Raw genomic sequence first — 20,717 nt, 5'->3', positions numbered from 1 at the left:
CGACCCCGCAGGACCAACGGGCGCTCGCGCTCTGCCCCCAGCCTGCGCAGCTCCAGCAGCAAACTGGCCCAGCTCACCCTGGAGCAGATCCTGGAGCACCTGGACAGCCTGCGCCTCAACCTGGCCAACACCAAGCAGAACTGTGCGTACCGTGGGGCTATGGCGGGGGGGGGGGAGGGATTGGGGAGGAGGGAATATGGGGGGCTGGAGACCCCCCCTCACACGCACACTTAACCCCATCTCACCCCTCCCCTGCAGTTTTCAGCCAGACGCCCATCCTGCAAGCCCTGCAGCACGTCCAGGCCAGCTGTGACGAGGCACATAAGATGAAGTGAGACCCCCTCCCCACACCCAGCAGCCTCCACCCGGCCCCCCCTCATCACCCCCCTTCCCCCCCCCAGGTTCAGCGATCTCTTCTCCTTGGCTGAGGAATACGAGGACTCGTCCAGCAAACCCCCCAAGAGCCGCCGTAAGGCCGCCCTCGCCAGCCCCCGCAGCCGCAAGAGCGCCGCGCAGCCCCCCAACAACGAGGAGGAGTCGGCGTCCAGCAGCGCCTCGGTGAGGGGGGGGGCTGGGTGTCCCTCTATGGGGCTGGGACTCCTTGGTGGGTGGGGGGCTGGGTGTCCTTGTGGGGCTGTGTGCTCCCCTATGGGGCTGGAACTCCTTGGTGGATGGGGAGCTGGGTGCCCCTATTGGAACTCGGTGCCCCCATATGGGGCTGTGGGCCCCTCTATGGGGCTGTGTGCTCCCATATGGGGCTGGGACCCTTTGATGGGTGGGGGGCTGTGGGCCCCTCTATGGGGCTGGGACTCCTTGGTGGGTGGGGGGGCTGGGTGTCCCTCTGTGGGGCTGGGACTCCTTGGTGGGTGGGGGAGCTGGGTGTCCCTGTAGGGATGTGGGCCACCCTATGGGGCTGGGACCCTTTGATGGATGGGGGGCTGTGTGCCCCCCTATGGGGCTGGGACTCCTTGGTGGGTTTGGGGCTGTGGGTGTCCCTCTGTGGGGCTGGGACTCCTTGGTGGGTGGGGGAGCTGGGTGTCCCTGTAGGGATGTGGGCCCCTGTATGGGGCTGTGTGCTCCCATATGGGGCTGGGACCCTTTGATGGGTGGAGGGCTGTGGGCCCCTCTATGGGGCTGGGACTCCTTGGTGGGTGGGGGAGCTGGGTGTCCCTGTAGGGATGTGGGCCCCTGTATGGGGCTGTGTGCTCCCATATGGGGCTGGGACCCTTTGATGGGTGGGGGGCTGTGGGCCCCTCTATGGGGCTGGGACGCCCCTATGGGGCTGGAACCCCATGGGGGTGGGGCTGTGGCTGTGTGTCCCCCTATGGGGCCGGGACCCCTGGGTGGATGTATGGGGTCAGACCCCCCCCCATTGCCCCCTGCTGTCCCCATAGGAGGAGGAGGACACCAAACCCAAACCCACCAAGCGGAAGCGGAAGGGCTCCTCGGCCGTGGGCTCAGACAGCGACTGAGATGCCGCGGGGCAGAGCGGCCCCTGCTGCGCTGCGCTGCGCCCCCTCGGAGTGGCGCCCCCTTGTGGCGGGGGGTGGAAGCGCGCGCACGTGTGTGTGCGCCCCCCCCCCCCCCCCCCCAGCGCAGGAGCCGCAGTTTGGGGTCTCCGCAATTGGGGGGGGGTGGGCTTGGGGTTCGGGGGGGGGCAGTGATTCCCAACCCCCCCCCCTCCCTTCCCATCACCGCTGTGCTGATTTTCAGACGCGAGATGTAAATAAAAGGTGTGAGCACAAGCGGCTGGGGGTGATGGGGGGGGGGCTGGAGGGGGGTCTCACGGTACCCCCCCTCCCCCCCCCCTCGGTGATTTTTAAGTGTTTTCTTTTTTAAAGGCAATAAAAATCTCGCACCGTTTTGTACCCCGCGGCACCACGCGCTCAGAACCCCCCCCGAATTCCCCCCCTAAAGTCCCCCCACCGACTTTATCCCGGGGGGGCACGGTATGGGGAGGGGGGGATACTATTGGGGGGGGACACTATTGGGGGGGGGGTCATTAGGGAGGGGACACTATGGGGGGAGAAACCGTGGGAGAAGCGCGACCCCATTGGGGGACAATGGGGGGGGGGGGCCAAAAAAAAAAAATAGGGTGCGGCTCCATGGGGGGGCACCGTGACCCCATTGGGGCACAATATGGGGGGGGTGTCAATATGGGATGTGACCCCATGGGGGCGCTGTGGGGTGGTTGGGGTCAATATGGGATGTGACCCCATGGGGGCGCTGTGGGGTGGTTGGGGTCAATATGACCCCATGGGGGGGGGCCTTTTGGGGGGGGCACCGTGACCCCCATTGGGGCACTATGGGGGGGGGCAATGTGACCGCATTGGGGCACAATATGGGGGGGGGTGTCAATATGGGATGTGACCCCATGGGGGCGCTGTGGGGTGGTTGGGGTCAATATGACCCCATGGGGGGGGCATTATGGGGGGGGCACCGTGACCCCATTGGGGCACAATATGGGGGGGGTCAATATGGGATGTGACCCCATGGGGCGGGAGGGGCAATGTGACCCCATTGGGGCACAATATGGGGGGGGGTGTCAACATGGGATGTGACCCCATGGGGGCGCTGTGGGGTGGTTGGGGTCAATATGACCCCATGGGGGGGGCCTTTTGGGGGGGGCACCGTGACCCCCATTGGGGCACTATGGGGGGGGGCAATGTGACCGCATTGGGGCACAATATGGGGGGGGGTGTCAATATGGGATGTGACCCCATGGGGGCGCTGTGGGGTGGTTGGGGTCAATATGACCCCATGGGGGGGGCATTATGGGGGGGGCACCGTGACCCCATTGGGGCACAATATGGGGGGGGTCAATATGGGATGTGACCCCATGGGGCGGGAGGGGCAATGTGACCCCATTGGGGCACAATATGGGGGGGGGTGTCAACATGGGATGTGACCCCATGGGGGCGCTGTGGGGTGGTTGGGGTCAATATGACCCCATGGGGGCGCTGTGGGGTGGTTGGGATCAATATGACCCCATGGGGGGGGGCATTTTAGGAGGGGGCACCGTGACCCCATTGGGGCACAATATGGGGGGGGGGTTCCTGCGGGCTGCGACCCCACGTGGGGCTGCAGGCTGTGCTGCGCTCCACGCGTCCGGCGATGGGGCGGGGCGGGGCGGGGCGACCCCTCCCGGGGGCGGTGCGGTTTTTTTTCCTTTTGCGGGGGGTGGTCGGGGGGTCGGGGTGGACGCGGGGGGGGGTCGGCCATGGCGCCGTGGGTTCTGCTGCTGCTGCTGCTGGCGGCGGCGGCCGCGTTGGCGCTGCGGTGGAGGCGGCGTTGGGCTCCGCTTTGCGCCGACGCGGCGTTCGTGGTGCGGGCGGCGCGGTGCCGCCGGCGGCTGTTGCGGGACGGGGGGGAAAGTTTGGCCGCGAGGTTCTTGAAGGAGGCTCGGAAAGCCCCGCAAAGGCCGTTTTTGCGGGTGCGGGAAGGAACCGTGCGGTACGGGGAGGCGGCGGACAGAGTGGCGCGGCTGGTCGGAGCGCTGCGGGATCGGCCGCTCTTAGGGGGCTGCGGGGAGAGGCTGGGGCCGCGGGTGGCCGTGGGGCTGCTGGCCCGCAACGGCCCCGCGTTCGTGTGCGGCTGGATGGCGCTGATGGCCATCGGAGCGCGGCCGGCGCTGCTGGGAGCCGAGCTGAGAGCCGCGGCGCTGCGGCACTGCGTGAGGGAGAGCGGGGCCAGGGCGGTGCTGGTGGAGAGCGGTGAGACCGGGGTCTGTGGGGTCTGTGGGGTGGGTGGGGGGTCTGAATGGGGTCTGTGGGTCTGAATGGGGTCTGTGGGTCTGAATGGGGTCTGTGGGGTGGGTGGGGGGTCTGAATGGGGTCTGTGGGGTCTGAATGGGGTCTGTGGGTCTGTGGGGTGGGTGTGGGGTTCTGTGGGGTGGGTGGGGGGTCTGAATGGGGTCTGTGGGGTCTGAATGGGGTCTGTGGGTCTGTGGGGTGGGTGTGGGGTCTTTGGGGTCTGTGGGTCTGTGGGGTGGGTGTGGGGCCTGGGGTCTGAATGGGGTCTGTGGGGTGGGTGTGGGGTCTGTGGGGTCTGAATGCGGTCTGTGGGGTCTGAATGGGGTCTGAGGGGTCTGTGGGGTGGGTAGGGGGTCTGGGGGGTCTGGGGTCTGAATGGGGTCTGTGGGGTCCCTGGGGTGGGTGTGGGGTCTGAATGGGGTCTGTGGGTCTGTGGGGTCTGAATGGGGTCCGTGGGGTCCCTGGGGTGGGTGTGGGGTCTGTGGGGTCTGAATGGGGTCTGTGGGATCTGTGGGGTCTGTGGGGTGGGTGTGGGGTCTGAATGGGGGTCTGTGGGGTCTGAATGGGGGTCTGTGGGGTGGGTGTGGGGTCTGTGGGGTGGGTGTGGGGTCTGTGTGGGGTCTGTGGGGTCTGAATGGGGTGGGTGTGGGGTCTGTGAGGTCTGAATGGGGTCTGTGGGTCTGTGGGGTGGGTGTGGGGTCTGAGGGGTCTGTGGGGTGGGTGTGGGGTCTGTGGGGTGTGGATGGGTGTCTATGGGGTGGATGGGGTGTGTGGAGTATGAGGGGTGTTATGGAGTCTATGGGGTTTTATGGGGTCTATGGGGTGGATATGGGGTGTGGGGTATATGGGGTATATAGAGTGTGTATGGGGTAAATGGGTGGGTATGGGGTGTATGGGGTGGGTGTGGGGTGTATGAGGTCTGTATGGGGTTTGGGGTGTATGGGGGTATACAGGTGTATGGGGTGTGTATGGGATATATGGGGTGTGGGGCCTATGGGGTGGTTATGGGGCCTATGGGGTGTATGGGTTGGGTGTGGGGTGCAGGGGATATCTGGGGGTCTATGGGGTGTGTGAGGTTTGTGTGGGGTATGGGGTCTCTGGGGTGGGTTTGGGGGTCTGTGGGGTCTATGGGGTGTGTAGGGGTTATGGGGTCTATATGGGGTGTGTGGGGTCTATATGGGGTGTGTGGGGTCTATATGGGGTGTGTGGGGCCTATATGGGATGTGTAGGGGTTATGGGGTGTTTGTGGGGTCTGTATGGAGTTATGGGGTCTATATGGGGTGTGTGGGGTCTGTATGGAGTTATGGGGTCTATATGGGATGCATGGGGTCTGTATGGGGTGCGTGGGGTCTGTATGGAGATATGGGATCTATGTGGGGTGTGTGGGGTCTGTATGGAGTTAAGGGGTCTATGTGGGGTGTTTGTGGGGTCTGTATGGAGTTATGGGGTCTATGTGGGGTGTGTGGGGTCTGTATGGAGTTAAGGGGTCTATGTGGGGTGTGTGGGGTCTGTATGGAGTTAAGGGGTCTATATGGGGTGTGTGGGGTCTGTATGGAGTTATGGGGTGTGTGGAGTCTGTATGGTTTGTGTGGGGTCTATGTGGGGTGTGTGGGGTCTATGTGGGGTGTGTGGGGTCTGTATGGGGTGTGTGGGGTCTGTATGGGGTGTGTGGGGTCTGTATGGGGTGTGTGGGATCTATGGGATGTGTGTGTGCTGTATGGGGCAGAAGTGTGGCAGGGACGGTTTGGGGTTGGGGATGCGGGCGGTTCGGGGGGGGTCCAGCGGCTCTGATCCCCGCCATGTTTATATGGGACCCCACAGAACTTTTTGGGGTTGTGGAGCCGATCGTGGAGGAGCTGCGGGAAGCCGGCGTGGCCGTTTGGGTGATGGGAGCAGCGAGGAACGCGGCCGGGGCGGAGGATCTGAACGAAGCCTTGGAAGCGGCTCCGCAGGAGCTGGGAGCTGAGGATGTTTGGAGGCCGCCCGATATGGGGGAAACGGCGCTGTACATCTTCACCTCCGGCACCACCGGTGGGGGACGGGGCTGGGGGGCCGGCTGGGGGGCTGGGGGGCCGGCTATGGGGCTGGGGGGCCGGCTATGGGGCTCTGGGGTCAACTGTGGGGTCTGCTGTGGGACCGTGGTGCTGGCTCTGGGGCTGCCTATGGGACTGGCTATGGGTCCGGCTGTGGGGCTATAGGGCCAGCTATGGGGCTGGGGGGCCGGCTGGGGGGCCGGCTATGGGGCTGGGGGGCCGGTTATGGGGCTCTGGGGTCAACTGTGGGGTCTGCTGTGGGACCGTGGTGCTGGCTCTGGGGCTGCCTATGGGACTGGCTATGGGTCCGGCTGTGGGGCTATAGGGCCGGCTATGGTGCTGGGGGGCCGGCTATGGGGCCGGGGGGCCGGCTATGGGGCTCTGGGGTCAACTGTGGGGTCTGCTGTGGGACCGTGGTGCTGGCTCTGGGGCTCTGGGGCTGCCTATGGGACTGGCTATGGATCCGGCTGGGGGGCTATAGGGCCGGCTATGGATCCGGCTGGGGGGCTATAGGGCCGGCTATGGATCCGGCTGGGGGGCTATAGGGTTGGCTATGGGGCTGGCTATAGGGCCAGCTGTGGGGCTGGCTATGGGGCTATAGGCTGGCTATAGGGCTGGCTGTGGGTACGGCTATAGGGCTATAGGGCCGGCTGTGGGGCTGTAGGGCCAGCTATAGGACTGGCTATGGGGCCGTCTATGAGGCTGGCTATGAGGCTTTAGGGCTGGATACAGGGCCAGCTATGGAGCTGTAGGGCCGGCTATGGGGCTGGCTGTGGGGCTATAGGGCTGGCTATGGGTCCGGCTGTGGGGCTGGCTATAGGGCCGGCTATGGGGCTATAGGACTGGCTATGGGGCCGGCTATGGGGCTGTGGGGCCGGCTATGGGGCTGTGGGGCCGGCTATGGGGCTGGCTATGGGGCTATAGGGCTGGCTATGGGGCTGTGGAGCCGGCTATGGGGCTGGCTATGGGGCTATAGGGCTGGCTATGGGGCTATAGGGCTGGCTATGGGGCTGTGGGGCCGGCTATGGGGCTATGGGGCTGGCTATGGGGCTGGCTGTGGGGCTATAGGGCTGGCTATGGGGCCGGCTATGGGCCGGCCGTGGGGCGGGGTCTCAGTGCCCTCCCCCCCCAGGGCTCCCGAAGGCCGCCCGCGTCTCGCACCTGAAGGCGCTGCTCTGCTCCGCTTTCTATCAGCTGCTCGGCGCCGGGCGCAGCGACGTTTTGTACATCGCGCTGCCGCTGCATCACATGGCCGGAGCGCTGCTGGGGGTCGCGGGCTGCGTCGGGATCGGTGAGCGGGGGGGGCGGGATGGGGTGGGAAGTGGGGTGGGGTGGGGTGGGAAATGGGGTGGGAAATGGTGGGGTGGGAAATGGGTGGGATGGGGGTGGGATGGGGGTGGGAAATGGGGTGGGGTGGGAAATGGGGTGGGATGGGGGTGGGATGGGGGGGGGAAATGGGTGGGATGGGGAGGGGAATGGGGGGGGATGGGGGTGGGATGGGGGTGGGAAATGGGGTGGGGGAGGGAAATGGGGTGGGATGGGGGTGGGAAATGGGGTGGGGGAGGGTGATGGGGTGGGATGGGGTGGGGGGATGGGGGTGGGAAATGGGGTGGGGGAGGGAAATGGGGTGGGAAATGGGGTGGGAAATGGGGTGGGGGAGGGAAATGGGGTGGGAAATGGGGTGGGGGAGGGAAATGGGGTGGGAAATGGGGTGGGGGAGGGAAATGGGGTGGGAAATGGGGTGGGGGAGGGAAATGGGGTGGGAAATGGGGTGGGGGAGGGAAATGGGGTGGGAAATGGGGTGGGGGAGGGAAATGGGGTGGGAAATGGTGGGGGGGAAATGGGGTGGGAAATGGGGTGGGGTGGGAAATGGGGTGGGAAGTGGGGTGGGGTGGGAAATGGGGTATGGGATGGGGGGGGGGGAAATGGGATATGGGGTGGGGTGGAAATTGGTGGTGGGGTGGGAAATGGGGTGGGAATGGGGTGGGGTGGGGTAAATGGGGTGGGAAATGGGGTGGTGGGAGGGTGGGAAATGGGGTGGGGTGGGGTGGGGTAAATGGGGGTGGGGTGGAAATGGGATGGGAGGAGGGTGGGAAATGGGATGGGGTGGGATGGGATGGAATTGGGGGTGGGGTGGGGTGGGATTGGGATGTGAGTGGGGTGGGGATGAAAATTGGATTGGGGATTGGAATTGGGGTGGGGATGGGATGAAATGGAGATGGGAATGGGGTGGGATGGGGATGGGATTTAATGGGATGGGGGTGGGATGAAATTGGGTTGGGGGTGAGGTGGAGATGAGATGAAATGGGGGAGGGGGGCAATGTGACCCCATAAGGGGCTATGGGGGGACAGTGTGACCCTATAGGTGTTATGGGGGGCAGTGTGACCCCACAAGGGGCTATGGGGGGACAGTGTGACCCCATGGGTGGCCGTGTGACCCCATGGGTGTTATGGGGAGACAGTGTGACCCCATGGGTGTTATGGGGGGACAGTGTGACCCCATAAGGGGCTATGGGGGACAGTGTGACCCCATGGGTGGCCGTGTGACCCCATAAGGGGCTATGGGGGGACAGTGTGACCCCATAAGGGGCTATGGGGGACAGTGTGACCCCATGGGTGGCCGTGTGACCCCATGGGTGTTATGGGGGGACAGTGTGACCCCATGGGTGTTATGGGGGGACAGTGTGACCCCATAAGGGGCTATGGGGGACAGTGTGACCCCATGGGTGGCCGTGTGACCCCATGGGTGTTATGGGGGGCAGTGTGACCCCATAAGGGGCTATGGGGGGGCAGTGTGACCCCATGGGTGTTATGGGGGGCAGTGTGACCCCATGGGTGTTATGGGGGGCGGGAGATCAATATGGGATGTGATCCAAGGGGGGCTATGGGGCCGTGTGACCCCTTTCCCCCCCAGGAGCCTCGTGTGTCCTGCGGGACAAATTCTCCGCCTCCCGTTTTTGGGACGAATGCTGCGCCGAGGGCGTGACGGTGTTCCAGTACATCGGGGAGCTGTGCCGCTATCTGCTCAACCAGCCGCAGGTCCGGGCTCAGCTCGAGGACTTGGGATCCCATCCCCACCCCAATTCACTCCCATCCCATCCCCATCCCATTTCCAATTCCCATCCCATTTCCCACCCCATTCCCCACCCCCATCCCATCCCATCCCAACCCCAATTCACTCCCATCCCATCCCATTTCACCCCATCCCATCCTCATCCCCATCCCATTTCCCACCCCATTCCCCACCCCCATCCCCATCCCATCCCATCCCAACCCCAATTCACTCCCATCCCATCCCATTTCACCCCATCCCATCCTCATCCCCATCCCATTTCCAATTCCCACCCCATTTCCCACCCCATTCCCCACCCCCATCCCCATCCCATCCCATCCCAACCCCAATTCACTCCCATCCCTCCCCATCCCCATCCCATCCCAACCCCAATTCACTCCCATCCCCATTCCACTCCCATCTCCACCCCCATCCCATTCCCCACCCCCATCCCCATCCCATCACCACCCCAATTCACTCCCATCCCATCCCCATCCCATCCCATTTCACCCCATCCCATTCCCATCCCATCCCAACCCCATTCACTCCCATCCCCACCCCCATCCCATTCCCCATCCCATTTCTAATTCCCACCCCATTCCCCACTCCCATTACCCATTCCCATCCCCATCCCCACCAAATTTCACTCCCATCCCCACCCCCACCCCATTCCCATCCCCATCCCAATTCCCACCCCATTCCCCACCCCCATTACCATCCCCACCCCATCCCATTTCACCCCATCCCATTCCTATCCCATCCCAACCCCATTACCCATCCCATCCCATCCCCACCTAATTCCCATCCCCATTCCCCACCCCCAACCCCATTCCCCATCCCATCCCATTTCCCACCCCATTCCCCACCCCATTACCCATCCCATCCCCATCCCATACCCATCCCATCCCAACTCCACCTCATTCCCCATCCCATCCCATTCCATCCCACCCATCCCAACCCCAATTCACTCCCATCCCCATCCCATCCCATTTCACCCCATTCCATCCCCATCCCATCCCAACCCCAATTCACTCCCATCTCCATCCCATTCCCATCCCAACCCCCTACCCAATCCCCATCCCATCCCCACCCCCATTCCCATCTCCATTTCATCTCAACCCATCCCGCTTCACAACCCCTCTTCCCCCCCCCAACCCCATCCCAGAGATGAGGATGGCAATGGTGTGAGATGGGAGTGGGATGGGAATTGGGATGGGATGGGATTGGGATGGAGATTGGGGTTGGGATTGGGGATGGGATGGGAAGGGAGGAGGGATGGGATGGGGATGAAATGGGATGGGATTGGGGTTGGGATTGGGGATGGGATAGAATGGGATGGGATGGGATGGGGATGGGATAGAATGGGATGGGATGGGATGGGGATGGGATAGAATGGGATGGGATGGGATGGGGATGGGATAGAATGGGATGGGATGGGATGGGGATGGGATGGGATGGGGATGGGATAGAATGGGATGGGATGGGATGGGGATGGGATGGGATGGGATGGGGATGGGATAGAATGGGATGGGGATGGGATAGAATGGGATGGGGATGGGATAGAATGGGATGGGGATGGGATAGAATGGGATGGGGATGGGATAGAATGGGATGGGGATGGGGATGGGATGGGATGGGATAGAATGGGATGGGGATGGGATAGAATGGGATGGGATGGGGATGGGATAGGATGGAATGGGATGGGGATGGGATGGGACGGGGATGGAGATGGGGATGGGATGGGATGGGGATGGGATAGAATGGAATGGGGATGGAATGGGGATGGGATGGGGATGGAATGGGGAGGGGATGGGATGGGGAGGGGATGGGATGGGATGGAATGGGGATGGGATGGGGATGGAGATGGGTTAGAATGGAACGGGGAGGGGATTGGGATGGAGATGGGATGGGGATGGGGATGGAATGGGATGGAATGAAATGGGGATGGGACGGGGATGGAATGAAATGGGGACGGGGATGAGAATCGTGGTGGGCACCCATGCCGACCCCCTCCCCCAACAAAAAAAAAACCCCCCAACCCCCGTAGCGCCCCGCAGAGCGGCAGCACCGCGTGCGGCTGGCGGTGGGCAGCGGGATCCGACCCGACGTCTGGAGGGGTTTCGTGCGGCGCTTCGGCCCGCTGCGCATCGTGGAGACGTACGGCATGAGCGAGGGCAACGTGACGCTGTTCAACTACACCGGGACGCCCGGAGCCGTGGGGCGGAGCAGCTTCATTTATAAGGTGGGGGGGGGTCCCGGGGGTCCCGGGGGTCCGGGCGTCACGTCGTCGTCTTCTGTGGATTCCGGCCCTCCTCCGCCGCAGCTCTTTTCGCCTTTTGAGATCGTGCGCTACGACGTGGAGAACGGGGCGGCTGTGCGCGATGAGAGCGGGCGCTGCATCAGAGTGCGGCCGGGTGAGGGGCGGGGGGTGGGGGGGGAGTGGGGTGGGGTGGGGATGGATGGGGTGGGAATTGGGGTGGGGTGGAATGGGATGGGATGAAATGGAGATGGGGATGGGGTGGTGGGGTGGGGTAGATGGGATGGGATGGGATGAAATGGGGATGGGAATTGGGGTGGAATGGGATGGAATGGGATGGGATGAAATGGAGATGGGAATTGGGGTGGGGATGGGATGGATGGGATGGGATGAAATGGAGATGGGAATTGGGGTGGGGTGGAATGGGATGGATGGGATGGAATGGAGATGGGAATTGGGGTGGGGATGGGGTGGATGGGGTGGGATGAAATGGAGATGGGAATTGGGGTGGGGATGGGGTGGATGGAATGGGATGGGATGAAATGGAGATGGGAATTGGGGTGGGGATGGGGTGGATGGGGTGGAATGGGATGAAATGGAGATGGGAATTGGGGTGGGGATGGGATGGATGGGATGGGATGGATGGGGTGGAATGGGATGGAATGGGATGGGATGAAATGGAGATGGGAATTGGGGTGGGGATGGGGTGGGGTGGGATTGGGATGGGAACTGGTTGTGATGAGGATGAGATTGGGGTAGGGATGGGATTGGGATGGGGTTGGGATGGGGATGGGGTGGGGTGGGGATGGGGATGGGATGGGGTGGGATGGGATGGATGGGATGGGGTGGATGGAATGGGATGGGATGGATGGGATGGGGTGGATGGGATGGGGTGGTTGGATGGGGTGGATGGATGGGATGGGGTGGATGGATGGGGTGGATGGATGGGGTGGTTGGATGGGGTGGTTGGATGGGGTGGATGGGGTGGATGGATGGGGTGGATGGATGGGGTGGATGGATGGGGTGGATGGGGTGGATGGATGGGGTGGATGGATGGGGTGGATGGATGGGTTGGATGGGGTGGATGGATGGGGTGGGTGGATGGGGTGGATGGGATTGGATGGATGTGGATGGATGGGGTGGGTGGATGGGATGGATGGGGGTGGTTGGATGGGGTGGGGGTGGATGGATGGGTGGATGGGGTGGGTGGATGGATGGGGTGGATGGATGGGGTGGATGGGGTGGATGGATGGGGTGGATGGATGGGGTGGGTGGATGGGGTGGATGGATGGGGTGGATGGATGGGGTGGGTGGATGCATGGGATGGATGGGGCGGGTGGATGGGGTGGATGGGATTGGATGGATGTGGATGGATGTGGATGGATGGGTTGGATGGGGTGGATGGATGGGATGGATGGGATGGATGGGGTGGATGGGGTGGATGGGTTGGATGGATGGGGTGGTTGGGTGACGCTGCGCTCGGTGCCCAGGAGAGCCGGGGCTGCTGATCGCCCCGGTGACGCCGCGGACGCCGTTCCTGGGCTACGCGGGCCGGCCGGAGCTGTCGGAGCAGAAGCTGCTGCGCGGCGTCTTTGCCGAGGGCGACACGTTCTTCTGCACCGGGGATCTGATGGAGGAGGACAGCGACGGCTTCGTGCGCTTCTGCGACCGCACCGGGGACACCTTCAGGTCAGCGCGGCCCTATGGGATCCACGGCCCTATGGGATCCCTGCCCTATGGGATCCACGGCCCTATGGGATCCACGGCCCTATGGGATCCACGGCCCTATGGGATCCCTGCCCTATGGGAACCACGGCCCTATGGGATCCACGGCCCTATGGGATCCCTGCCCTATGGGAACCACGGCCCTATGGGATCCACGGCCCTATGGGATCCACGGCCCTATGGGATCCACGGCCCTATGGGAACCACGCCCTATGGGATCCACGGCCCTATGGGATCCACGGCTCTATGGAATCCACGGCCCTATGGGATCCCCGGCCCTATGGGATCCCCGGCCCTATGGGATCCACGGCCACAGGGGATCCCCGGCCCTATGGGATCCACGGCCCTATGGGATCCACGACCACAGGGGATCCACGGCCCTATGGGATCCACAGCTGTATGGCACCCACAGCCCCATGGGAACCAGAGCCCTATGGGACCCACAGCCCTATGGAACTCCCACCCCTATAGCACCCCTGGCACCATGGGACTTGCAGCCCTATGGGACTCATGGCCCTATGGAAACCCCCAGCCCTATGGCACCCCCAGCCCTATGGCTCCCCAGCCCTATGGGACCCCCAGCCCTATGGGACCCCCAGCCCTATGGGACCCCAGCCCTATGGCTCCCCAGCCCTATGGCTCCCCAGCCCTATGGGACCCCAGCCCTATGGCTCCCCAGCCCTATGGGACCCCAGCCCTATGGGACCCCAGCCCTATGGGACCCCAGCCCTATGGCTCCCCAGCCCTATGGGACCCCCAGCCCTATGGGACCCCAGCCCTATGGCTCCCCAGCCCTATGGGACCCCAGCCCTATGGGACCCCAGCCCTATGGCACCCCCAGCCCTATGGAAACCCCCAGCCCTATGGCACCCCAGCCCTATGGCACCCCAGCCCTATGGCACTCCAGCCCTATGGCACCCCAGCCCTATGGGACCTCCAGCCCTATGGAAACCCCCAGCCCTATGGCACTCCAGCCCTATGGCACCCCAGCCCTATGGGACCTCCAGCCCTATGGAAACCCCTAGCCCTATGGGACCCCCAGCCCTATGGCACCCTAGCCCTATGGGACCCCCAGCCCTATGGGACCCCCAGCCCTATGGGACCCCCAGCCCTATGGCACTCCAGCCCTATGGCACCCCAGCCCTATGGGATCTCCAGCCCTATGGAAACCCCCAGCCCTATGGGACCCCCAGCCCTATGGCACCCCAGCCCTATGGCACCCCAGCCCTATGGGACCCCAGCCCTATGGCACCCCAGCCCTATGGGACCTCCAGCCCTATGGAAACCCCCAGCCCTATGGGACCCCAGCCCTATGGGACCCCAGCCCCATTGCCAAGCCCTCCAACCCGCAGGTGGAAAGGAGAGAACGTGGCCACCACGGAGGTGGCGGAGGCTCTGCTGGCGCACGCAGCGCTGCAGGAAGCTGCCGTGTACGGCGTCACCGTGCCAGGTACGGCCCCAAATGCCCCCACACCCACAGCCGTGCCCCCATCCGCCCTGTGCCCCCCATCCCCCTCCCCAAATAATGGCTACGAGGGCCACGTAGGTCCCCACGTCCACCCCGATGTCCCCACGTCCATCCCGATGTTCCCATATCCATCCTACTGTCCCCACATCCATCCCGATGTTCCCACATCCATCCCCATGTCTCCACATCCATCCCAATGTCCACAGATCCATCCCAATGTTCCCATATCCATCCTGCTGTCCCCACGTCCACCCCATGTCCCCACATCCATCCCGATGTCCCCACGTCCATCCCCATATCCCTATATCCACCCCAGTGTCCCCACATCCACCCCAGTGTCCCCACATCCATCCCCATGTCCCCACATCCATCCCCATGTCCCCACGTCCATCCCCATGTCCCTATATCCACCCATGTGTCCCCACATCCATCCCAATGTCCCCACATCCATCCTACTGTCCCCACGTCCATCCCCATGTCCCTATATCCACCCCAGTGTCCCCACATCCATCCTACTGTCCCCACATCCATCCCAATGTCTCATATCCACCCCAGTGTCCCCACATCCGCCCCCATGTCCCCACATCCATCCCCATGTCCCCACATCCGCCCCCATGTCCCCACATCCGCCCCCACGTCCCCACATCCGCCCCCACGTCCCCACATCCGCCCCCACGTCCTCACATCCGCCCCCACGTCCCCACATCCGCCCCCACGTCCCCACGTCCACCCCCATGTCCCCACATCCATCCCAATGTCCCCACGTCCATCCCCATGTCCCCACATCCGCCCCCATGTCTCCACGTCCATCCCCATGTCCCCACATCCACCCCAGTGTCTCCCCGTCCATCCCCATGTCCCTATATCCACCCCAGTGTCCCCACATCCATCCCAATGTCCCTACATCCATCCTACTGTCCCCACATCCATCCCAATGTCTCACATCCACCCCAGTGTCCCCACGTCCACCCTCATGTCCCTATATCCACCCCAGTGTCCCCACATCCGCCCCCATGTCCCCACGTCCGCCCCCATGTCCCCACATCCGTCCCCACATCCATCCCCACGTCCCTGTGCCCCCCCTCACCCCCCTCCCCAAATGAAGGCCACGAGGGCCGTGCTGGGATGGCTGCGGTGGTGCTGCGCCCCGGCTGGGAGCTGGACGGCGCTGAGCTGTTCCGACACGTGGCTGCGGCGCTGCCGCCCTACGCCTGGCCCCGATTCATCCGGCTGCAGGTAAGGGGGGACCCCAAACTGGGGGGGAGGGGCAGAGGGAAAGGGGGGTGACCCCAATTTGGGGTCGTGGGGTGATTCCAGTGTGAGAAGGGATGGGGTGACCCCATGGGGTGGGGTCATGGGGTGACCCCAGTGTGGCAGGGATGGGGGTGACCCCATGGGGTGTGGGGTGGTGTGGGTGTTGTGGGGTGACCCCAATGTGACTGGGATTGGGGTGACCCCATAGGGTGTGAGGTGGTGTGGGTGTTGTGGGGTGACTCCATGGGGTGTGGGGTGGAGTCAGCGTGGGGTCATGGGGTGGCCCCAATGTGGCAGGGATTGGGGTGACCCCATGGGGTGTGGGGTGGTGCCAGTGTGGGGTTGTGGGGTGACCCCAGTGTGGCAGGGATTGGGGTGACCCCATGGGGTGTGGGGCGGTGTGGGTGTTGTGGGGTGACCCCAATGTGACTGGGATTGGGGTGACCCCATGGGGTGTGGGGCGGTGCCAGTGTGGGGTTGTGGGGTGGCCCCAGTATGACTGGGATTGGGGTGACCCCATGGGGTGTGGGGTGGTGTCAGCGTGGGGTTGTGGGGTGACCCCAATGTGGGGTCATGGGATGACCCTTGTGTGGGGGATTATGGGGTGACCCCAATGTGGGATTGTGGGGTGACCCCATGGGGGTATGGAGAGGTGTCATTGTGGGGTTATGGGGTGACCCCAATGTGGCAGGGATGGGGTGACCCCATGGAGTGTGGGGTGGTGTGGGTGTTGTGGGGTGACCCCAGTGGGGGGTTGTGGGTTGCTCTGTGTGGGGTCGTGGGCTGACCCCAATGCGGGGTCGTGGGGCACTTTGTGTGGGGTTGTGGGCTGACCCCAATGGGGGGTGGGTGGTCGCTCTGTGTGGGGTTGTGGGCTGACCCCAATGGGGGGTGGGTGGTCGCTCTGTGTGGGGTCGTGGGCTGACCCCAATGGGGGGTCGGTGGTCGCTCTGTGTGGGGTCGTGGGCTGACCCCAATGGGGGGTCGTGGGCTGACCCCAATGGGGGTGGGTGGTCGCTCTGTGTGGGGTCGTGGGCTGACCCCAATGTGGGGTGGGTGGTCGCTCTGTGTGGGGTCGTGGGCTGACCCCAATGCGGGGTGGGTGGTCGCTCTGTGTGGGGTCGTGGGCTGACCCCAATGCGGGGTGGGTGGTCGCTCTGTGTGGGGTCGTGGGCTGACCCCAATGCGGGGTGGGTGGTCGCTCTGTGTGGGGTCGTGGGCTGACCCCAATGCGGGGTGGGTGGTCGCTCTGTGTGGGGTCGTGGGCTGACCCCAATGGGGGGTGGGTGGTCGCTCTGTGTGGGGTCGTGGGCTGACCCCAATGGTGGTCGCTCTGTGTAGGGTCGTGGGCTGACCCCAATGGGGGTCGTGGGCTGACCCCAATGCGGGGTGGGTGGTCGCTCTGTGTAGGGTCGTGGGCTGACCCCAATGGGGGGTCGTGGGCTGACCCCAATGGGGGGTCGGTGGTCGCTCTGTGTGGGGTCGTGGGCTGACCCCAATGCGGGGTGGGTGGTCGCTCTGTGTGGGGTCGTGGGCTGACCCCAATGGGGGGTCGTGGGCTGACCCCAATGCGGGGTGGGTGGTCGCTCTGTGTGACCCCTCGCGGCCCCATCCGTCCAGGAGCGCCTGGCGCTGACGCCCACGTTCAAGCAGCTGAAGGCTCTGCTGGCTCAGGAGGGCTGCGATCCGACCCGCGTCGCCGCCCCGCTGCTGCTGCTCGATCTGCCGGCGGCCGCCTACGTCCCCATGGGCCCCGCGCAGTGGGACGGCGTCGTCAGCGGCCGCATCCGGCTGTAGGGCCGCCCCGCGGTCCGTCTGTCCTGCGGTCCCTGCGTCTGTCCCGAACAATCCGCGGCCGTCCCCGCGTCCCCATATCCACCCCCATGTCCCCATATCCGTCCCATGTCCCCATATCCACCCCCATGTCCCCATATCCGTCCCATGTCCCCATATCCGCCCCCATGTCCCCATATCCGTCCCATGTCCCCATATCCGTCCCATGTCCCCATATCCACCCCCATGTCCCCATATCCACCCCCATGTCCCCATATCCGTCCCATGTCCCCATATCCACCCCCATGTCCCCATATCCGTCCCATGTCCCCATATCCGTCCCATGTCCCCATATCCACCCCCATGTCCCCATATCCGTCCCACTGTCCCCATATCCACCCCCATGTCCCCATATCCGTCCCATGTCCCCATATCCACCCCCATGTCCCCATATCCACCCCCATGTCCCCATATCCGTCCCATGTCCCCATATCCGTCCCATGTCCCCATATCCGTCCCATGTCCCCATATCCACCCCGATGTTCTCATATCCATTCTACAGTCCCTATATCCGTCCCAATGTTCCCACATCCGTCCCAATGCCCCCATATCCATCCCACTGTTCCTATATCCATCCTAATGTCCCTATATCCACCCCACTGTCCCCATATCCATCCTAATGTCCCCATATCCGTCCCACTGTCCCTATATCTGTCCTGATGTCCCCACATCCGTCCCACTGTCCCCATGGCCACCCCAATGTCCCTCATCCATCCCACTGTCCCTATATCCATCCTAATGCCCCTATATCCATCCCACTGTCCCTATATCCATCCTAATGTCCCTATATCCACCCCACTGTCCCTATATCCATCCTAATGCCCCTATATCCATCCCACTGTCCCTATATCCATCCTAATGTCCCCATATCCATCCCACTGTCCCTATATCCATCCTAATGCCCCTATATCCATCCCACTGTCCCTATATCCATCCTAATGCCCCTATATCCACCCCACTGTCCCTATATCCACCCCACTGTCCCTATATCCACCCCACTGTCCCCATATCCACCCCACTGTCCCTATATCCATCCTAATGCCCCTATATCCATCCCACTGTCCCTATATCCATCCTAATGCCCCTATATCCACCCCACTGTCCCTATATCCACCCCACTGTCCCCATATCCACCCCACTGTCCCTATATCCATCCTAATGCCCCTATATCCACCCCACTGTCCCTATATCCACCCCACTGTCCCCATATCCACCCCACTGTCCCTATATCCATCCTAATGCCCCTATATCCATCCCACTGTCCCTATATCCATCCCACTGTCCCCATATCCACTCCACTGTCCCTATATCCATCCTAATGCCCCTATATCCATCCCACTGTCCCTATATCCATCCTAATGTCCCCATATCCACCCCACTGTCCCTATATCCATCCTAATGCCCCTATATCCATCCCACTGTCCCTATATCCATCCTAATGTCCCCATATCCACCCCACTGTCCCTATATCCACCCCACTGTCCCCATATCCACCCCACTGTCCCCATATCCACCCCACTGTCCCTATATCCATCCTAATGTCCCCATATCCACCCCACTGTCCCCACATCCGTCCCAGCTCCACCCCTGCCCCCCCCGTGCCCCCCCCACTGCAGTGCCTTCCCCACCTCGGGGCTCTTTGTACCTAAAAATCTTTTTTTGCTAAATAAAGACTTTTTTTGTAGCCCCCCCCCCACGTTCCGTCTGTGTGCCGGGGGGGGGGACGGGACACCAGGGGGGATCCCAGCACCCGCTGGGGGGGCACAGATTTGGGGGGGGGGGGGGGGGGCAGAATGGATCCAAGGACCCAGTGGAGGGGGAGGGGGGGCACAGAATGGATCCCAGCACCCACTGGGGGGGCACAGATTTGGGGGGGGGGCACAGAATGGATCCCAGCACCCAATGGGGGGGGAGCACAGGCACAGGGTTGGGGGGGGGGGGCACAGAGCAGATCCCAGCACCCATTGCGGGGGGGGAACAGATTTGGGGGGTGGCACAGTGAATCCCAGCACCCACTGAGGGGGGGTAACAGATTTGGGGAGGGGGGGGGGCCCGTGGATCCCAGCACCCATTGGGGAGGGGGGGGGCTCAGAGTGTGGGGGGGTACAATGGAATCCAGCACCCACTGGGGGGTAACAGATTTGGGGGGGGGGGGCACAGTAGATCCCAGCACCCGCTGGGGGGGGCTCAGAGTGTGGGGGGGGCACAGTGGATCCCAGCACCCATTGGGAGGGGGGGCTCAGTGTGGGGGACCCACAATGGATCCCAGCACCCATTGGGGGGGTAAGAGATGGGGGGGGGGCACAGTGGATCCCAGCACCCACTGGGAGGGCACAGATTTGGGAGGGGGGGGGGGCACAGTGGATCCCAGCACCCAATGGGGGGGGGGGGGACGGACGGACCCACAATGGATCCCAGCACCCATTGGGGGGGTAAGAGATTTCGGGGGGGGGGCACAGTGGATCCCAGCACCCAATGGGGGGGGGGGGGGACAGACGGACCCACAATGGATCCCAGCACCCATTGGGGGGGGTAAGAGATTTGGGGGGGGGCAGAATGGATCCAAAGACCCACTGGGGTTGGAGGGGGGGCACAGAGCGGATCCCAGCACCCACTGGGGGAGGGGGATGGGGAGAAAAAGCTGACCCCCCCCGCACGGCTCACGGCCCAGTCACACGAAGACCCCCCCCCACCCAACCCCCCCCCACACCCCCCCAGTTGTGGTCCCCCTCGTTTTGGGGGGGGGGGCTGCGCGGGGAGGCGCTGCAGGAGGCGGCACAGGGCTGCTATAGATGGATATTGTATATATGCCAATGCGATAAGAAAACAGTGCAAATACAGTTACAGTTATCATACTCGGCCCCCGCCCCCCCCCCCCGCCCCCCCCCGGCTCCCCCCACCCCCCCAACCGGCCCCTCCCGCTCCTCCCCCCGCGCTGTGGGGCCATATTTTGAGGGGGGGGGTGGGGGTGGGGGGGGTGGGGAGGAGAGGAGAGGGGGGGTGTAAGGTGGGGGGGGGGGGGGGGGCGGGGAGGGGGGGGGGGTCCGCGTGTGTGAAGGCACAGAAATGGGGGGGGGGGACCCCCGGCCGGACCCCGCCCGCACGGCTCATGGCCCAGTCACACAAAGACCCCCCCCCCAAATCCCCCCCCCCCCCCCCCACCCGGGGGCTCCGCGCCGCCTCCGCCCCTTTTCGTTTTATTTCTTTTTTTTTTTTTTTTTTTGCGTTTTGTTGGGGTTTTTTTCCATCTTTTTTTTTTTTTTTTGTCCTTTCTCGGTTTTTTTTTTTTTCTACACAATGTACATTTTTTTTTTTTTTTAATTATTTCGGTTTTTCTTTTTTC

At 63.5% G+C, this 20,717-nt stretch overlaps 3 protein-coding genes across 3 annotated transcripts in view; all 3 read left to right on the top strand.

Moving 5' to 3' along the window:
* Nucleotides 1-1,868, top strand: part of INTS3 (integrator complex subunit 3) — a 31,729-nt gene extending 29,861 nt beyond the window's left edge. Inside the window, 4 exon segments of the mRNA XM_085209852.1 lie at nt 42-142; nt 259-331; nt 402-558; nt 1,395-1,868. Coding sequence (XP_085065978.1) covers nt 42-142; nt 259-331; nt 402-558; nt 1,395-1,472 — 409 coding nt within the window. The 3' untranslated portion in view covers nt 1,473-1,868.
* A 1,313-nt stretch (nt 1,869-3,181) lies between these two features.
* On the top strand, nt 3,182-19,058 carry SLC27A3 (solute carrier family 27 member 3). Its single transcript, XM_085209686.1, has 10 exons — nt 3,182-3,713; nt 5,574-5,783; nt 6,918-7,076; nt 8,700-8,824; nt 10,885-11,079; nt 11,161-11,251; nt 12,585-12,783; nt 14,172-14,269; nt 15,393-15,523; nt 17,162-19,058. The coding sequence occupies exons 1-10, from the start codon at nt 3,221-3,223 to the stop codon at nt 17,336-17,338; spliced, it is 1,878 nt and encodes a 625-aa protein (XP_085065812.1). The 5' UTR covers nt 3,182-3,220; the 3' UTR covers nt 17,339-19,058.
* On the top strand, nt 12,790-14,151 carry LOC146542673 (uncharacterized). Its single transcript, XM_085209687.1, has one exon. It carries the CDS (start codon nt 12,798-12,800, stop codon nt 13,842-13,844), a length of 1,047 nt encoding a protein of 348 aa, XP_085065813.1. The 5' UTR covers nt 12,790-12,797; the 3' UTR covers nt 13,845-14,151.
* Nucleotides 19,059-20,717: the final 1,659 nt, after the last annotated feature.

The sequence above is a fragment of the Meleagris gallopavo genome, chromosome 27 (genome assembly GCF_905368555.1).
Source record: "Meleagris gallopavo chromosome 27, MGAL_WU_HG_1.1, whole genome shotgun sequence".
NCBI classification, from domain to species: domain Eukaryota; kingdom Metazoa; phylum Chordata; class Aves; order Galliformes; family Phasianidae; genus Meleagris; species Meleagris gallopavo.
The sequence above is the reverse complement of the archived record's forward strand: the minus strand, read 5'-3'. Positions and strand labels throughout refer to the sequence as shown.

What these genes read in the sequence shown, in the direction of transcription:
- LOC146542673 (XM_085209687.1), top strand. Translation starts at nt 12,798, where the DNA reads ATGGGATCCACGGCCCTATGGGATCCCTGCCCTATGGGATCCACGGCC.
- SLC27A3 (XM_085209686.1), top strand. Translation starts at nt 3,221, where the DNA reads ATGGCGCCGTGGGTTCTGCTGCTGCTGCTGCTGGCGGCGGCGGCCGCG. An exon ending in GGCGGTGCTGGTGGAGAGCG is followed by an intron (nt 3,714 to 5,573) that starts GTGAGACCGGGG and finishes GGGACCCCACAG; the next exon opens with AACTTTTTGGGGTTGTGGAG. An exon ending in CGCGGGCTGCGTCGGGATCG is followed by an intron (nt 7,077 to 8,699) that starts GTGAGCGGGGGG and finishes TTTCCCCCCCAG; the next exon opens with GAGCCTCGTGTGTCCTGCGG.